The following is a 17,710-nucleotide window of genomic DNA, read 5'->3' as shown; positions in this document are numbered from 1 at the left end:
CATGATGTAAAGAACAATTAGAACTAATAGGAGGAATCACGAGAATGAAGCAATAAAACAAAACAACAAAGGAAAAGGAGAGCAAATAGTATGCTTCTATCTGCATTCAGACTCCATGGTTCTTTTTCTGAATGTGGATAGCATTTTCCATTATGAATCTTTTGGAGTTGTCCTAGAGCCTTGAATTACTGAGAAGAGCCAAGTCTATCAAAGTCAGTCATCACACAGTGTGGCTGTTACTGTGTACAATGTCCTCCTGGTTCTGCTCATTTCACTCAGCATCAGTTCACATGAGTCATTTCTTATAGCACAATATTCCATTACATTCATATACCACAACTTGCTCAGCCATTCCCCAATTGATGGGCATCCCCTCAATTTCCAATTCTTTGCCAGCACAAGAGCTGCCACAAATATTTTTGTACATGTGGGTCCTTTTCCCATTTTTATGATCTCTTTGGGATACAATCCTAGAAGTGGTTTTGCTGGGTCAAAAGGTATGCACAATTTTATAGCCCTTTGGGCATAGCTCCAAATTGAGAGCTTTCTTCTCTAGAAAGGCTAGTGGGTACAGTGGACAGAGACTGTAGAGATTGGAGGAACAAACTACTCATAAGTGTTAGCCTGCCTTCAGGTGGAGTAGTTCTAGAGAAGGAGTGGGAGCTAAATGGTTGGGGGCAGAAATTAACATTAGACTCCAGCAGATCCATGAAGACCCGGAAACATAAGGGACTTAGGAATGGGTGACCAAGTCAGCCATGGTGGAACTCTTCTTTTGAAAACCTTTAATGAAGAGGCAGTGGTGGTTCAATGGAACTGGAATAAGAGGACCTTGGTTCTCATCCTGGCTCTACCCTACCACTTATACCTGCATGACCTTGCGTAAATCACTTCTTAGGACTCAGTCTCCCCAAATTCTTAGGACTCAGTCTCCTCATCTATAAAATGAGGAGGTATGATCTGTGGCTTCCAGGGTCCCTTCCAACTCCAAATGCATGATCCTATGATTTTTTAAATGCCTGTCTAACAGAGAGGACCGTAGATTTAGAGCTGGAAAAGACCTCATAGTCAGTCTGACCTCCTTATCTTGCAAATGAGGAAACTGAGGACGCAGAGAGTTTAAGTGAATTTTGCCCAGGAAGGAATCATTGCCATGAGTTCCGAGAAAGAGGTCCTCTGACTCTAAAATCTAATGAACCAGGGTGTGACATATAGTAGATTTACTGGTGACAATGTCAAGGTTTCCATCTTGAAGTCCCAAGGGCCGCGTGCTACCAGCCTAAGATGGTTATGAACTCAGAAGCTGCCCTGCCCCGAGTTGCGAATTGCATGAACTACAACTCCCAACACTCAACACTGCTCGTCCTCGACCGGAACGCCACGCCTATCTCCGCCTAGCAGCACCAGAACTTCAAATCCCAGAGTTCCTTGCCCGGAACCCTCCCGGTCTCGCCGAGCCTCGCTCCTACAGTTAGCCTGCGCGTCAGCGCCGCGCTGGCACCTGGGAGGTGTAGTTCTTTGGAAACTCACTGCGCAAGGCGGGCGGATGGGTTTGGGGCTCTGGGTGGGGTCGGGTGAGTGAGCGGGGGAAGTTGAGCACCTTCAGTAATGGAGCAGCGAAGTTGGGCACCTACAGTAACGAAACAACGAAGCTGAACACCAGGTATCGAGCGTTTGAAGGCCAGGCCTAGCCTGGGGGGTTGGGGGTGATGGATGGGGGACTTCAGGGAACGAGCCAGTAGTAGGGTCAGACACCGGATATAATGTCTCTCTAGACCCACCCAGCAGAGGAGGGAGTGGGAAGTGGAGAGTGGACTAGACCAACTGCGGGGGAGGGGGGAGCGCGGAGAGGTTGAATCCAAAGAGGGGCGGGGCGGGGCGGGGGTCGGGAAAAATTCCTAGGGAATCCTAACTGGGGAAGGAGGGCATGGAAGAGGAGTAGGGCAGTCGGATCTCTAAGCGTCCAGTCCAGAGGACTGCCTTCCCGCGGCACTGCTGCGGGCCACTGCGCTAGTGTGCTATGGGACCTTGGAGGTGGCCTGGCACAGGACCAGAGTTCAAATGCCACGTCTGCGACTCAGTTGCTGTGTGACCTTGGGCAAGTTACAGCCTTTCTGGGCCACAGTTTCTTCATTTGTAAAATGAGGGATTGGGACTCTCCAGTTCGAAGTAGATGAGTTTGTGTTCCCCAGAAGCCTCTCATGGGCCAAGTCCCTGGCTTCCCACCCACCACCAGACCCCATTCCCACAAGTAAGACTGGTAAGCCAGCCACGGAGTCACTGGATCAATAACAGAATGTGGGATCGAGAAGAGACTTCAGAGCTGTGAGGTTCATTTAAAGCTGGAAGGGACCTTTTCAGCAATTTGGTCCATCCTGCCCAGGCAACACACAGACACACACTTATTATACAGGTGTGGAAAGTGAATTTGCGCCAAGGGCCAGTGACTCCAGTCTGATTCTCTCATCACTGTACTCTGCTGCTAACCTATGCAAGGCTACCTCTATCCCCTTTCCCGTTTTACAGATGGGGAAACAGTCCCACAGAGAAGAGTTGACAGGGGCACACAGCTAGTAATAAAGTCATATGACTCCATGGAATTACAAGATTTAGAGCTGAAAAGACCTTAGAGTCACATATTCCAGCCCTCTCATTTTGCAAATAAGACCCAGAGGTTAAGTAACTTGGCCAGATAGAATTCATCCAGGAATGGGGAAATGACTTGTCCAAGGTGACACAGTTTGTTAAATTCCCTCCTCTAAATCCATGAGTATGAATGGTAAGACTTGCATCTTGGTCTCTTGACTCCAAAACCAAGGTTCATTGTGTGCTAGGAAGGATGGGAGATGAAAGCTAAACAATGAAGTGGGGGGTGGGGTTAGAGGAAGGGTGCTGGGTTGGAGGAAGGGTCCAGGTGCTGGAATGGGCTATCCTTTGGAGGCTGGTATGAAACAAAAGTAGCCTGCTTTGCATATAAGAAACCTACTTCCTTGACTCCTCAATCTCTTTTGGCTTTCTAGAGGTAGAAGGTGGCAAGTCAGGGTTTGCAAAACCCAAATCATTTCCATCTCTTCGTGTGGATGGGTATCATTGGCCGTGGGGAGCCATTTTGGACAGAAGGGTTGTGGCCTCTCACCCTAAGGTAGTTTCTTTCTTTAGCCACAGGTACTGCCTGGGCAGAAACCGGGTCCTTGAGGCAGGGAGAGGTTTGATTTTTGAGATGCCTTCAGAGCTTTGCTGCTGTGGTGTCTATGAGGGTGAACTAGACCATTGGCACTGTTACCCCAGTGTCTGCAGAACCCTGTGGGTGTGGTAGTTCCCTTCTATATTCATATCTTGCAGGTCTAGGACTATGTCTAAGTGGTTTTGTATATTGACCAGCCCAGTGCCACATGCAGAGAGTTGATTTATTCAGCGATGCCTGATGTTGAAAGGATTGAATGAGGATGTGTTAATTTTGTCTGTAATTGATCTAGATGCTCATTTATTTTTGGCTCCTCTAGGTTGGAAACAGGCTTTTTCAGCAGATGTTACACCGGGGTGTGTTGTCTTTTCAGCTATTTCAGTCTAATCTCATCCTTTTCAGTTTGAAATGCTTTCTTTCTCCTTTTCTGGTGATTCTCTGTTATTTAGCCCAACTTCCCCTGTGCCGAAAGTAGATTAAGTGAATGCAATTCATCCAGCCTTTATTAAGCATCTGCTGTGTGCTAGTCACTGGCTTTAAAAAGCCAAGATGAAATTGTATCTGTTTTAGCTGATCCTACTTGCTACTGAAGAGATGTAACATGAATGAGTTGAAATAGTGAATGAATGAGAAAGAATTTATTTAGCACTTTGTGCAGATGTAGTGCTAAATCTTGGGAGTCCAAAACACAAAGATAGTGTTTGTCTTCAAGGACCTTGTATTCCCCTGGTTGTCATTGTTGTTTGTTCTTTCTTCTTGAGGAGGGCCGTGACATCAGGGAGGTGATGCCAGGACTTGCAGGTGAATTGGATTTAAGTGAGGGAGGGCTGTACAAAGTCAACAGCCTCACTTTCTCCTTCAGAGCCATCTGGGTTCAGTGCTGAGATATAGATCAGGATGCCAGGAGATGGCCCTGGATGCAGTGGGAGCCAGTGGGCTTTTTAAGCTAAGGTCTTTAGCAGGTCTGGGTTTGACTGAGGCAAAGCCCATTTGATGCTTAAGGCTAAGTAAGAAACAAGCCCATTCAGTGATTAAATAAGAAATGAGGCAGAGGATGACCTCTTTTACCTAGTCCAAAAAAAAAAAATGGAAAATGGATCTGGGAGGGGAAGATCCTCTGGGTTTCTAGGCAAAACAGAAACAATTGCTATTTACATTCACTGAGCCAATCAGGGCCCAAACCCTAATTAAGTGGGGCTTGGGACCTATTGTTGGCCAATCAATGAGAGGCAGAGTGATTTTGGTTTAAGGCATGGTCCTTTAGAAAAAAATCTAGCCGGTAAACCTCAAGATATCCTTCAAGGTTTCAGCAATGAAAGTATATGTTCCTTTGGGCAGGGCACCCGCAGGTAAATGTATGAAACCCTATGGGAATAGAAAGAAAGAAAGTAAAAAGAGAAAGAAAGAAAGCACTGTGTTGCCCAACTAGCCAGTCCCAGTTGGGTCCCCAGTGGGACCATAGGCCTAGTGTTGTGGCCTGGGAAATCACTGGGTGGGGGGAGGGGAGGTTTCATTGAAGTCTTTGGACAGTGGTTCCGTTGATTTGATTACTGTTTAGAGGGTGGGTCAATCAGGTGAGGCTTCCTGTAGGAGTCGGGTGCCTGAGCTGTTTTTCAAAGGCTTTCACAAGCAAGAGTGAAGGAGTGCATTCCAAAATAGGCAGACCACTATTGCAGAGACACCTCGAGGGGAAACAGGAAATGGAATGTCATGGTATGTCCCATGTGAAGAACAGCCGGCAGGCTAATATGGACTAGAACTGCAAAGAGGAATGAGAGCCAGATGACCGACTTTGGAAGAATTTCACTGGCTGACATTTACATAGAGCTTTTAAAGTTTGCAAAAGGTTTTACATGAATTATCTCATTGGAGCCTCACAACAACTGATTTGATCTTTGATTCAGCAAACATTAGGTGCAGAGCTTAATGCTAAATACTGGGATGTGATGTTTAGATTAGACTCCTTCACTGTCTTCATGGAGCTTATAGCCTGCTGTGAAACAGGTGCAGGACAAGTATAGATGACCAGAATGCATAATATTACATTGTGTAGGGATTAAAATTGTCTAACTCTATAACAAAAGAGATTGAGTTAGAGCTCTGGGCTAATAGCACTTTATTAAGGGGTCAATGGTTGCCTCCAAAGAGGTGGATCTCAGATCTTCTTTATGATCTGAGATGCCCCTTTCTTCCAGGGCCTTATTTTTTATGAGACTTGATACCAGAATATTCTAAAGAGGCAATACAAAGTACAGAATCCCATTGGTTGATAGATCTTACTTTGTGGGCCAAAAAAATGATGCATCAGCTGAAATAGTATGTTGGCAGGGGTCGGGGGGAGGTGTCTCTGATTGGGCGAAGTGTGGGGCATCTCCACTGACTAAGGGGTCATAAGATGGTCACCTTCTCGTGTTGGGCAAGATAGAGTGGTCCAGAGGTACAGAAACAATTTGGAGGACTTTCCATGTAATTGAGTCACTTTGGCCACCCTGGGCTTAGTCACCATGACAAGGAAAAAACGAGGGTGGAAGGCCTCTAGTTAGCTTCCTGTGATTAAACAGATGAACTTACAATCTGCAACTCTCAGTTCTGGGGCTTAATATCTAGAACTTATAATCACTACCCCTATGGAATCATATCAGACTGATTAATACCAATTGGAATAGAGTAGGAGTCCAAATGAATTATTTCTCACAATTGGAAAGTTGCAGAACAAAGCATGGGAGGTCTGAAGGAAAGTTTGTTAGCCGAAGGGCATCAAGGAAGATTTCTGGGAAGAGGCTCCCAGGTCTAAGAGCGTGGTGGGCGCTTCCTTGGGGTGGTGGTGGGGAGAGAGCTGTCCAGTATGGCTGGAACAAACATGTAAGGAGGGGAATGCTATGGCAGCAGGCTGGAAAGCTGGCAATCATTAGGCTGTGGAGCAGTTTGGGGGCTTTGTGCTGTTTGAGGTAGCTAGGTATGTATTGGATAGAGCAGTGGGCCTGAAGTCAGGAGGCCTGAGTTCAAATCCAGCCTCAGATGCATACCAAATGTGTGTCCCTGGGCAAATCATTTAATCTCTTTCTGCCTTGGTTTCCTCAGCTGTAAAGTGGGGATAATAATAGCACCTACCCCCCCCATGGTTATTGTGAGGGTCAAATTAGATAATATCTGTAAAATACTTAATATAGTGCCAGGTACATAGTAGCTGCTTAATAAATGCTTATTCTCTTCCCCTGTTCTATAATCTAGCAAATATATAAACTAGAATATAGGACCCTATGGCATACATACATGTATCATTAGAGTCCCACAAAAAATGTATATCAGTCCGTTTTGCTCTTTTCAAGATCCCTCAGGCAGAGACCATGGGACTGGCAGATAGACAAGGTTAATGCTTTTTTTTGAACCCTTTTTCCTCCAACAGGTTTTTCTCCATTTTCAACTCCACCTTAATGCCCTGTTAAGATGTCCTTAACCCTCACCGAAGAACAGAAGAAAAAGATAGAAGAGAATCGGCTGAAGGCTCTTGCTAGAAGAGCTGAGAAGTTAGCCCAGCAAAGTAAAAGCATAGCGTCAGGCCCCACCTCCATCCCCAGGACAGTGCACCAGAACAATCCCAGACATTCAAGCATCCTGGAGAACATAGCAGAAGAGTCCTCTCGTGGGGGCTGCAGTGCTGTTAATACCAGTCAGCAGAATCCCCATGTCTCACAGACTGAAGTCATGGCATATCATGTTTCCGGAAGTTTTCCTCCTGATATGCCGGAGACAACGATGCGAAAGAGGGAAGAGAAAAAAAGTTCAGCCAGCCCGGTCCACATTTCAAGTCCAGTGGCTTTCAGTGAGATCTCTCATTCTCTAGCACAGGACTCTTTAAAGAACCCCAGCCAGCAGATTTCTGGTAAGCTAGCTCAAGGTCATCCATGCCCCTCTCACCAGTCCAAGCCTGCAGCCTCAACCAGCTCTATCCATGGACCTTTGGGTGAGCCAGGGCACTCACAGAATTTGCAGGCTGCTGCTTCTGGACTAGTGGATGACCCAAGTAGACAGTCGCTCAGTGCCACTGTGAGCCTCTCCACCCCTCATCCTGAATGTCAGGAAACAATTGGACACTCCAGTTCCGTCCATAAGAACTTTTCTGACTCAGGGAGTCAGTCTGAGGAGAAGAATAGAAAGCTTCAGCAGGCTCTTCAGGCCTCTCCTCGGAAAGCATTCAGCTCTCAGAAAGGGAAATGCACCAAGAAGGAAGGAGGCCGTTTCCAGGTGGAGATTGGATATAATTCAGAGCTCCTTGCGGTGTTTAAAAGTCTGCCCAGCAGAAAGTATGGTAAATGACGTGCCTGTCCTGTTTTCCAGGTGGAATTCCTTTCATTCATCTGCCATTTTGGCCTTTCCTTGCATCTCCCAGGGCATTGTGTTTGTAACTTCCCTGTATCCCACTATTAACCTCCTAGTTTTGCATCCTTGGCATGTGCCTTCTGGGCTATTCCCTTAACGAGCCTCGAAGTTTGTTATTTAACAAAATGGCCTTATGGAGATGGCTCTGCCCTAGGAATTGGAAGGTCTGGGTTCTAGGCCCACCTCTATCATCCAAGACAAGGCTTGTCATCTTCCTGGTCCTATTTCTTCATCCTAAATATAGACTCAAGAATTGTCCCTCTACATATTTGCATTCCACTTCTTAGCAATAGTGTGTGAGTCACCGAGAGAGCTCATCGGTAAAGCATTTTGAACTCTGGCTGAAAGGCTATTTGTTAGTACAAATGATTGTAATGACAGTAATTATCCTCATCATGGTCCCATTAAGTGGTTTATGCTTTATTTCAGATCCTGTTACTAAAATGTGGGATTTCAGCCTAAAAGACTACAGGCCTCTAAGTAAGTAAAGCAGTCATTGTCCTTGGTTGTTTGAGAGACCTTGGTTTCGGGAGTTGTTAGACCTACCCTGTCGTCATTTGTAGGTGTGGTCGTTGCTTATTGGTCTTCCTTCCTTTGTGTGACAACCCCACATAAGGTCATTGTGATCACGCATGCAGAGCCCCTTGTGTTAAATGTGGGGGCAGGGGCAAGGGGCCGTTTGGTGCAGAATAATGACAAAACAATTAGTATGGCTACAATGAGAAAACATGAGTTCTGGGTTCTAATCCTGGTCTTGAGATTTATCAGCTGTTAATGTCACTCTCCTGGTCATAAAGTGATGGGATTCAGTCTGTCCCAGAGGCAGTCTGGGGAAGTCAGAGAGCATGCTCTGACTTCAGTCAGAGGACCTAGGTTTGGATTTCAGCTCTGATGTTTGTTTCCTGTGTGACTGGGTGAATCCCAGGCAGAGCTGTCTCATTGACTGGCCAACAACAAGCCCTCCTTGATCATTGTTTGGGCCCAGATTGGCTCAGAGTGAATGTAAGTAGCAGTTGTTTTGCCCAGAAACCCTGAGGGTCTTCCCCTCCCAGATGGATTTTTTTTTTGACTAGGTAAAGAGGCCGTTCTCTGCCTCTTTATTTCTTACTTATTTATTTCTTATTTAGCCTTAATCACTGAATGGTCTTTGCTTCCGTCTAACTGAGCCCTGTTAAAGACCTTAGCTTAAAAAGGCCGAGGTCTCTTACTGCATCCTGGCCCATCTGATCTGTCTGTTGCCACTGGACTCAGATGGCTCTAGAGGAGAAAGGGAGGCTGGTGACTTCGCCCAGCCCTCCCTCACTTGCATGTCGTGGCATCACCTCCCTGATGTCATGGTCCCCTTCAAGAACAAGCAGCAACAGCAACAATTGGATAAGTCCCTCGTTCTTTCTGAGACAGTTCCTCATCTGTAAAAGGAAGGCACTGGATTCCATTGACTTAGAAAACCACAAATGAACATCATCTGTGTTGTATTGGGCTTCTATTTATTTTGTTAAACGTTTCCTATTCTTTTTTTAATGTGGTTCAGGCCCACGGGAGAGTTCACACCTTTGGAGTAGATGTTCTCTGGAGTTCCTTCCAGCTCTGAACCTTTGTTTATGTCATACTGATTGTAAAATGCTGTGATTCTATGTATGGCAGTACCCTGAGCATATCCTGGATACAGAACTAACCTATAGTGTTGGGTTATCTGGATCCCATAGAGAGAAGGATTTGGGCAGTGACTGGAGGGCAATATGTGGGCCAATAGAAGGAGAACTGGCTTTGGAATCAAAAGACCCAGGCTTGAATACTGGTCCTACCACTTACTTACCTGGGTGAACTTGGGGAAGTCATTCATTTCTTTCCAGGTTTTTCTGAAGTCTGCCTGCTCACCATTTCTTATGGAGCAATAGTGTTCCATTATAGCAGGTAAACTTCTTGAGAGCTGAGACAGTCTAGCTTTTTCTGTGTGTCTTCCCAGTGCTTAGCATAGTGCTTGGCACATAGTAACTGCTTTTTTTGATTCCTTTTTTTTTGCCTGTCTAGTTAATCACTTCCAACAGCTCCTCCCTGTTTCATCCTCACCTCACCTCCAACTTCTCTTTCTTCCCTAAGACACTTTTCCTTGCTTAGTTATATTAAGAGCCTCCTGAGACTGTTCAAGAGCTGGCTATAGTAGTGTTTCTTCCTTTGCAGTGAAAGCCATCCGGGACCTTCGCACAATCACATTGCAGCCCCTGGAAGGACCTGATACCACGGCTTCTGCCTTGAAGTCTTCAGGGTCGGAGCCCACCGGTGAAGTGCCTCCACAGCAGCTCCAACCTCACAGCAAGGGCTTTGCCAGCATCAAAGGCCGATGTGTGCTCATCTCCCGAACCCGCTTTGAGGCAGACATTGGCTTTACTGAAGATGTGATTGCGATATTTAAACAGATGGGTTCCAGGAAGTATGGCAAGTTTGCAGCTTTAATTAGGTGACATGGAGGTAGCAGAGTGTGCCCCCTCTGTTGAGTTTGGCCTTCCCTCTCACTGAATGTCTTCAAGGTGTCAGACTGCTGGAACCACTTTCATTTCCTTTTACTTCTAGAAGGCTTGCTTAAATCATTCCAGGTGGAGAATATATAGGGCAGCCTGGAGTACTCTTGTAATCCCCATAAAGTAAGCTCTAGAACCTCCCTCAGCACCCGAACTGTGTCTTCCAACTCTCATTGTCCAGATCTCATCCAAATTCCCCCACTTTTCCATTTCATCCAGTCTCCCCTCATCTGGTTCCAGTGGGACCAGGGAACAGCGGGTTACAGTCCCTGTCTAATCCTTCAGAGACTTGAAGATGATTAATTCTTCCTGCAGCTCTTCCATAGGTTAAATAATATCAGTTATACTTGATTTTCACAGCCAGCTTTTAGGCTTGTAAGAAGGAAAACAGGACACCAGAATCCTGGGCTTCTAGGCCGACATCTTGGCTCAGACCCATTGGCTTTCAAAAATCACTTAGCTTTCCCAGGGCTTTGTCTCTTCCCTGTTTAAGAAAAGACAGGTTAGAGCCCCTTATTCAGCGAACATACAAACCACAAAAGAAACAGGGGTGTTTGAGACCTAGCAGGTCTAACCCAGTGCTTTGTCATTGGTGTGAATGAATGAGTGAAGAATTCTATAGAAATAGGAAGATTGGCTGGATTCATGAACAGCTTTCATAAAGTACCTCAAAAGAGGGTCTGAGGGCATCTCCAATAAAAGCCTTCATTCTTTTCTGATAGCATTTATTTTTAATTCAACAGTCCCAGCTCAGTCACAGGTTTTGTTTTGTTTTTTGTTTATCCTTGAAAGACAAATATGAATCATCTTCCCGGATCATTGTCTTTGTGTTTGAAATGGTGCTGTTTACACTGATTGCCATTTTTTGGAATTGCTGAAAATAGAGCACGTGGCACCCGGCACAGTGCCTTGAACGTCATAGGTACTCAGTAAATCTTTGTTGAAATTAATAGTCCTTCCTGTATTTCATATTTACAAAGGGTGTCTTTGGACTTTTGCACCTACCAGCGGACATTCACTAGATGTTTGTCAGATCACATAGCATCAAGTATTAGTGCTATCCCTTTTCTTTTTGCTGTTTACTGCAGCAGTCCACAGCCCACCATTTTTTGTTTGTTTGTTTCTTTTTTTAGGAGTCTGTGCTTTCCTTTTGGCCACAGATCTTCCAATCATCTTCCTTTGTTTCACCATTAAGGCCTAGTTGGTCTCAGTACCAAGATCAATCAGTTTGAGCCCAGTTGGCTCCACTTGTGGAGCCCAAGATTCCTTGGGCACCTCTCTTTGGGATATCAGCCACTAGGGGCTTTATTCCAACCCCAACATTTTGGGACCATTGTTGGACCTTGAAGGGGCATCCCAGTCAGGTTGGGAGAGCTTTCAAGGGTGTGGCAGGGAGGCCTTGACATTTGTGTTTTCTCTGTTGCAGATGTGAAGACCAGGAACTGGAATTTTCATTTGGAGGATCACAAAAGACTAAGTGAGATGCCCATGTGGCTGACTTAATATTGTTTTGCCATGATTAATCTGTTTGAAAGTTGTTGGTTGTTTTGGTCGTTGTTTAATTTGTCTTGTCTTTGACATCCTTGGCCGAGGACTCAGGGTGCTGGGGAAGTGAAGCTGGGGCAGCTTTCCTCTAGTGTGTGTCATAAGATCATAGATTTAAAGCTGGGAGGGGCCGCTGGTCCAACCCCCTCATTTACAGCTAAGGTAACAGACTTAGATGTCAGGGTCACACAGGGAGGGAGTAGCCAAAGTGGGATTCAGTCCTAGGCCGTGTTTGTAGCCAGGATTAGGAAAGAGAGGCTCTTTTTTCTCTGTAAGGATCAGGAAGTGGTTGTAAGATTACCAAGGCAAGCTGGGCAGTCATTTTGGCGCTCCAGTGGATGGGTTTGGGCACATCTGCCCTGTTGTTGTTTGTCATTTGTCCTAGAGGTCATAGAGGACCGAGGACATCGTGAGTGTGATGCCCCAACGTGTGCATGAATTAGATTTAAGTGAGGCACAGCTGTCTTGGATTTAGGGTTCAAGAACCTGGTTTAGAATGCCAGCTCTGTTCCTTACCAGCTGTGTGACCATAGACAGGTTGCTTTCACTCTCTCTGAGCCTCAGTTTCCTCATCTGTAAAATGAGGATAAAAATATTTGCACTATCTCATAGGGTTGTTGTTTTGTTGTTTTTTTTTTTTTTAAAGAAAGATGTAAGCCTTAAAAGCTCAAATAAGTATCAGTCACTATTCCTATATGTATGACCTTGAGCAAATCTGTTAAATTCTGTGGGTCTCAGTTTCTTCATTTTCAGCATGAGGGGTTTGGACTCTCTCTAAGGATCCTTCTAGCTCCAAATCCAGTGATTCCAATTAAACCTAGTTATCAGCTGACCAAGGAAGTTTGTAGTTTCTCGTTCTGTGAAAGGTTTTTTCACGTGAGCTATTGGGAGGCCCTTTCAGGTTTTAAGTTCTGGGATTGCTCACAAATATGCCAAACACTGCGCCAGAATTTGCACCCAGGGACGTTGGCCATCTCGCGAGACACATATGGAATCGACCAGGTGAGGGCAGAATAGGGGTGCTCCTGATGCAGAGGTCAGTAACTACAAGGAGAGTAAGTCATTTACAATTTGTCTTTTTTTTTTTTTTGCATTTTGCTCCATGTGGCTATAGGAATGAATGCTAATTTTGTCTCTAAGAGGGGAGCTTGATCAAACCTAATCTTTTGCCTGGGAATCCAGTCCCAGAGCTTGCTATTTCTTCTCATCAAGAAGAAGAGAAGATGTGGGACCAATCCTGGATCCAGAATCAGCAAACTTGGGTTCTAGTCTCATCTCTGCCCCTTGCTTAGCTGTGTGACCATGAACAAATTCTTGAACCCCTCTGACCCTCATTTTTTTTAATCTGTAAAATGGGGATGTTAATTCTTGTGCCAGCTACCTACCTCACATGATTGTTACAAGGATCAGTTGAGGTGTAAAAGTGTTTTGTAACCCTACAAGATTCTGGGTGTGTCACCTTGTAATTGTTTCTGATAGTAATTTTAAGTGTCCCTATCTCTGTCTCTGGGTGCCAGGTCATTAAGGTTCTGCTGTGGTTGTTCCACTGATGGCATTGAGTCCTGTCCTGGAGTGAGTCTTGTCACTTCCCCAGGCCAGTGGGAGGAGTCATTTGTTAGTGTCCAGTTGGTCCATGGACATAACTGAGATGTGAGATCTGGAGCTTGAGATAGGAAGACCTTAGTTTTACTTAGGCCACAGTGAAAACCTGCCTTCTCTAACAGCCTCTGTGCTCAAGCAGTCAGTGGGGGAGTCCTCTGGACTTCCCTTTTCCTCTATTTAAATGGAAAGGTCCCTTGTCTCTGCCTACCCTCATAGGGATGTAAATAAACTGTCAGTGAGATACATTTAACTTCTTCGTAGGAAGGACCAATGTAAATAGGAAGATCAAATTGGATTATAAAATATTTAGTATCCATAATCAGACTGAAACTAAAAGGTGACCTACTGTCTGTGGAGCTGTTACTGTCCTCTGACCACAGCCATTTGGGACTTCTATGAAATCCTTAGCCAAGGACAAATTTGAGTGTAAGCTGAATGGCTTTTTTCTGCTGGAATGTAGCCATTGGGTTCTTCCATCTTGCTCTTTTGCTGCCTTTAAAGAAATAGAAGTGTTGTCTTCTGTATGAGCTCAGCTACCTCCCAGCAAAGATGACTGATTCTTCCTGGGGTCCCGAGAAGGGAAACAGCTTGTTCAAGGTCCTGCAGCAAGTTAGAGGCAGAGCTGGGGCTAGAACCCCTCCCTGGCCCAGGACTTGGGGTCTTACCTGGCACTTGTTGAAAGAAGGTGGAATGCAGAGGGGGTGGTAAATTGACTTTGATGGTGAGGAGACAAAGTGCCATGCAACCCTGGATGGCACCTGATATGCCTGGGATCCTGGACTCACTGCATTTCTACCCTTTTATCTCCCTCACCTTTTCTGTAAAATAAGGTCAGTGCTCTAAGGAATCATTGTGTGCAAGGACTCCTGAGGAGTGCTAATTTCTATTGGTCCTTGCATGCAAAGATTTATTAGAACCCAAAAGAATTCTGGATTCAATGACGTCACAGAACCTGGGTTCAAATCCCAACTCTGCTATTTACTCTCTCCGTGACTTTGGCAAAGTTATTTCACCTCTCTAGGCCTCAGTTTCCTTATCTGTAAAAGGAGAAGGTTCAATTAGAGTAGTCTTGTCAAACTCAAACAGAAATGTATCCCTGCAGGTTGCATATTGACTTAGAACACCATAGGTTAACATTATCTATGTTGTATTTTTATTTATTTTGGTAAACACTTCCCCTTTATATTTTAATCCAGCTCACCAGTACTGGGGAGTTTGTAATCTCTGAACAAAAAGGACCTGGAAGGGTCCTTCCTCTAGATCAGGGTCTAGCAAACCAAGGCCTTTTTTCGTATGGCCCATGAACTGAAAATGGTTTTTATATTTTTAAATAAATTTTATTGTATTAAAAAATGTAAAAAGAAAAACCAAGCTATTTTTAGCATGCTGGCTATGCAAAAATAAGCAGCAGACTATGTTTGGCCCCCCTGGGCCATAGTTTGCCATCCTCTGAAAAACAGAGAAAAGACAATATACTGTGCCAGTAATATGAATTTATATGCCAGTACATGAGAGTAATGACATTAAAACTATGATTTCTCACTGATGAGGATGATCTCAATGTACCCTATGACAGGTTGTCTTTAGAGAATATGCTCCTCTTCTGACTTTTAAGGGACTAGTACCTGACCTGAAATCAGCACTGGGCTGTGGTTTTTGTGCGAGTGTGGAGCAGCTACATCCCTTTCAGGGACTGATTTCCCTCTGTCAGATGCTGTTTGGAAACGTGTGATTCAGTTGGTCTTAACCAAAAAGCTCTTTCATAAAAATGACGCTCAGATGATTCCCATTTGCCAGAGAGCTTACCATCATCATTTCCCCAGCACCAGGGAAAGCTTGAAAAACAGTGTTCCTCAATGGCACTCTTGAGTAGTTGAATTGGGAGCCTATGTTGTGGAGAGGATGGTTGTAGACAGTTGGATGGTCATTGTCGTAGAAAACTGGATGCCAAAAATTTATGCTTATGAAGCACCATCCTTCAAGCCAGATAGATCATCAATCCTGCCTTGATTATCATCTGCTATTTGAGTGCTGGTGATCACTAGGATTAAAATGAAAACTGTTTCTGAAGGCACATGGGGTGCCTAGTCTCTTGAAGTATATAGAAACCAGCATGCTCAGATTTAATTTGGAAGTGTAAAGTGCAGTTCTGCATCAAGATGGATGGACTCTTACATTAATATGCCTTCAGCCTTGCCCAATTTCACATCACAGTGCATTTGGTATGTGAATACTGCTTCCAGGAATAATTGGTGCTTGTGTTTTGTGGAGAACAGAAATGTGTTTTGATTTCTCTATAAAAGGGATTAAGTAAATTGGAAACACAAACCAATTTAAGATGGCAGTGGATGGGTCAGCCTTCCACATTCGCATTAATATTTATAATGGGTGTCTATTTGATGTTTGGTGTGAAAGAATTTTTTGTTCTGACTTGTTCTCAGGCCTTGTGGAACGGTAAAAGAAAAGAGGATTGTAAAAAAAACAGAAGCAACCTAGAAAATTCAAAGCAGCATACTCAAGGCTGATTCTCTTGTATAGAAACATGGGGAGGGACATCTGGTTTTCTGCCTTGATTTAATAATACTGATGATGATAATAGCTTACATTTATATAACATTACAAAGTGATTTACAGCAACCCTATGCAGGAGGTGCTATAAATATTATTCCCATTTTACAGTTGAGGAAATAGGCTCAAAGAGTATTAAGTGATTTGCCCAAGGCCACACAGCTCATAAGTGATGAAGGTGGGATTTTAACCAAGCTGTCTTTTGCCTCAAAGTCTAGCAGTCTTTAGTACTCTGCACTGCTTGGGTAATATTGCTTTTACCAGTTGAAATCCAGAGAATGATCTTGACCTTTTTCTCCTTCCCCTCCACCCCCTTCCTTCTAGCAGGCTGTCATCATTATCCCTAGGAAATCCTGAAGGTTTTTAAGGATAAAGAATAATTCAAGAGTTGTGAACAGCAGTTAACCAGCTGATGAGCATTCGAAAATGGAAATGATCAGTGGTGATTCTAGGAATCCCACAGCTCAAGTGAGATAGGCTGGAGGTGGGAATTCAGTAGGAAAGGAAGAAGTAAGGGGATCTGAAGAGGCAGAGAGGAATCTTGACTTCTGTCAAGAAGCCAAAGAGTAGAAGAATGTCACACAGAGGAGGCATTTGAGCTAAAAAAGAAATTTGGAGTTTCTTCTGGAGAGGACGGAGCTGGATGCTCTGAGGAGAATGTAGGTACTCATACTCTAAGGAATGATAAAGAAGACCAATGACTGCTTCTTGTGAGAAATCATCTGGCAAGGGTCAGAGGAAGAAGAGCAAAGAGCCAGTGTGGCAGATGACTGCCCGACAAAGAACAGCAGAGTTGCTTTGATAAGAACAGTAGGGAATTCTATTAGTTTCCTGGGGCATGTATCCTGGACATGATAGAGAACCTTGTCAAAGTCAGTGCTCTCTTGTAATGATTCATGTGGTCACATATGATCCCGCCAAAAGAAACCCATACAGCACTGAAAAGATTTGGGAGGCTTCAGCCAGAAGCCCAAGCAACTCAAGGCTCCTGAGTTTTTTGCTACTGCTGCTTGTCAGGGGCAAGGGATTCACAAGAAAAGACCAGATTTGGGGAGTGAACAGCTGTTTAAGAAGGTGGCAACAGAAAATAAGATCTGGGTTTCTCAAAGAAAGTTTAAAATAGAGGAATGATAGGCTCTTGAGTAGTGATAGAATGCCTTTAACTACTAAGAGTATATTTGCACAGACTCTTGCATATCTCATCAAAAGGGCTTTAAACTGAAAAGCAGGGAGGAAGAAAGCTAAGTGTTTATGTAGTAACGCCAGTGTAGAGAGAAGAGTAACTTTTAAGACCTCCCATTCATAGGAGGCAAAATCCCAGAATGGACCTGCAGTTAACGCGCATGGCCTCATGTAAAGTATAAGGTGTCTCAGTGTAGTTTTATGCCATTAGGCAGTAAATTAGATAGCACCTACTGTCTGCTGAAACATTCTTTCACATGTATTATCTCGTTTGATCCTCACCACAACTCCAAGAGATAGCTGCCCTCACCAATTTATTGTTAGGAAAATGAGACAAACAAATCTAAGCGATTTGTCCAGGGTCACACAGCTAGTAAGTGTCTGAGGCCAAAGTGGAGCTGCTGACTCCAGGCCTACCCTTCTGTGCACTATGACATCACCATGGAGCTTAAAACTGCACCAGCCGTTTTGGAACACCCTGTATAAGTGACAAGCATGGTAGAGTAGGAAGAATACTAATTTTGAAGTCAGAGGATATAAGCTCAAATCTTGCTTTTCTAACTTATGTGTGTAACCTTGGGCAAGGAAGGAAGAGACAAGCATTTTTTAAAGTACCTACTATGTGCTTGGCACTGTGCTGCTAAATATGCATCACTTCTCTGGGCCTCGGTTTCCCCATCTGTAAAATGAGGAAGTTAGACTTACTGTTCTCTGAGCCCCCCTTGCAATT

The 17,710-nt window shown here is 44.5% G+C and overlaps 1 protein-coding gene across 3 annotated transcripts in view; it reads left to right on the top strand.

Annotated features, from left to right (window-relative positions):
• The first annotated feature begins 1,529 nt into the window (after positions 1-1,529).
• SMARCAL1 (SNF2 related chromatin remodeling annealing helicase 1) overlaps positions 1,530-17,710 on the top strand; it is an 83,518-nt gene continuing 67,337 nt past the window's right edge. Inside the window, exons 1-5 of one of the 3 annotated variants that reach the window (XM_021002805.2) lie at positions 1,530-1,663; positions 6,591-7,493; positions 7,994-8,044; positions 9,746-10,000; positions 11,510-11,560. In XM_021002805.2, the coding sequence (XP_020858464.1) occupies positions 6,632-7,493; positions 7,994-8,044; positions 9,746-10,000; positions 11,510-11,560 (1,219 nt within the window). In that variant the 5' untranslated portion in view covers positions 1,530-1,663; positions 6,591-6,631. Of the gene's footprint in view, positions 1,664-2,294; positions 2,780-6,590; positions 7,494-7,993; positions 8,045-9,745; positions 10,001-11,509; positions 11,561-17,710 lie in introns of those variants that run through there. The other 2 variants (XM_021002807.2, XM_021002806.2) reach the window with 2 other exon arrangements.

This window comes from Phascolarctos cinereus, unplaced genomic scaffold (genome assembly GCF_003287225.1).
Source record: "Phascolarctos cinereus isolate Bilbo 61053 unplaced genomic scaffold, phaCin_HiC Scaffold_7;HRSCAF=346, whole genome shotgun sequence".
Taxonomy (NCBI): domain Eukaryota; kingdom Metazoa; phylum Chordata; class Mammalia; order Diprotodontia; family Phascolarctidae; genus Phascolarctos; species Phascolarctos cinereus.
Note: the sequence above shows the minus strand (reverse complement) of the source record. Positions and strands in the feature narration are given on the sequence as shown.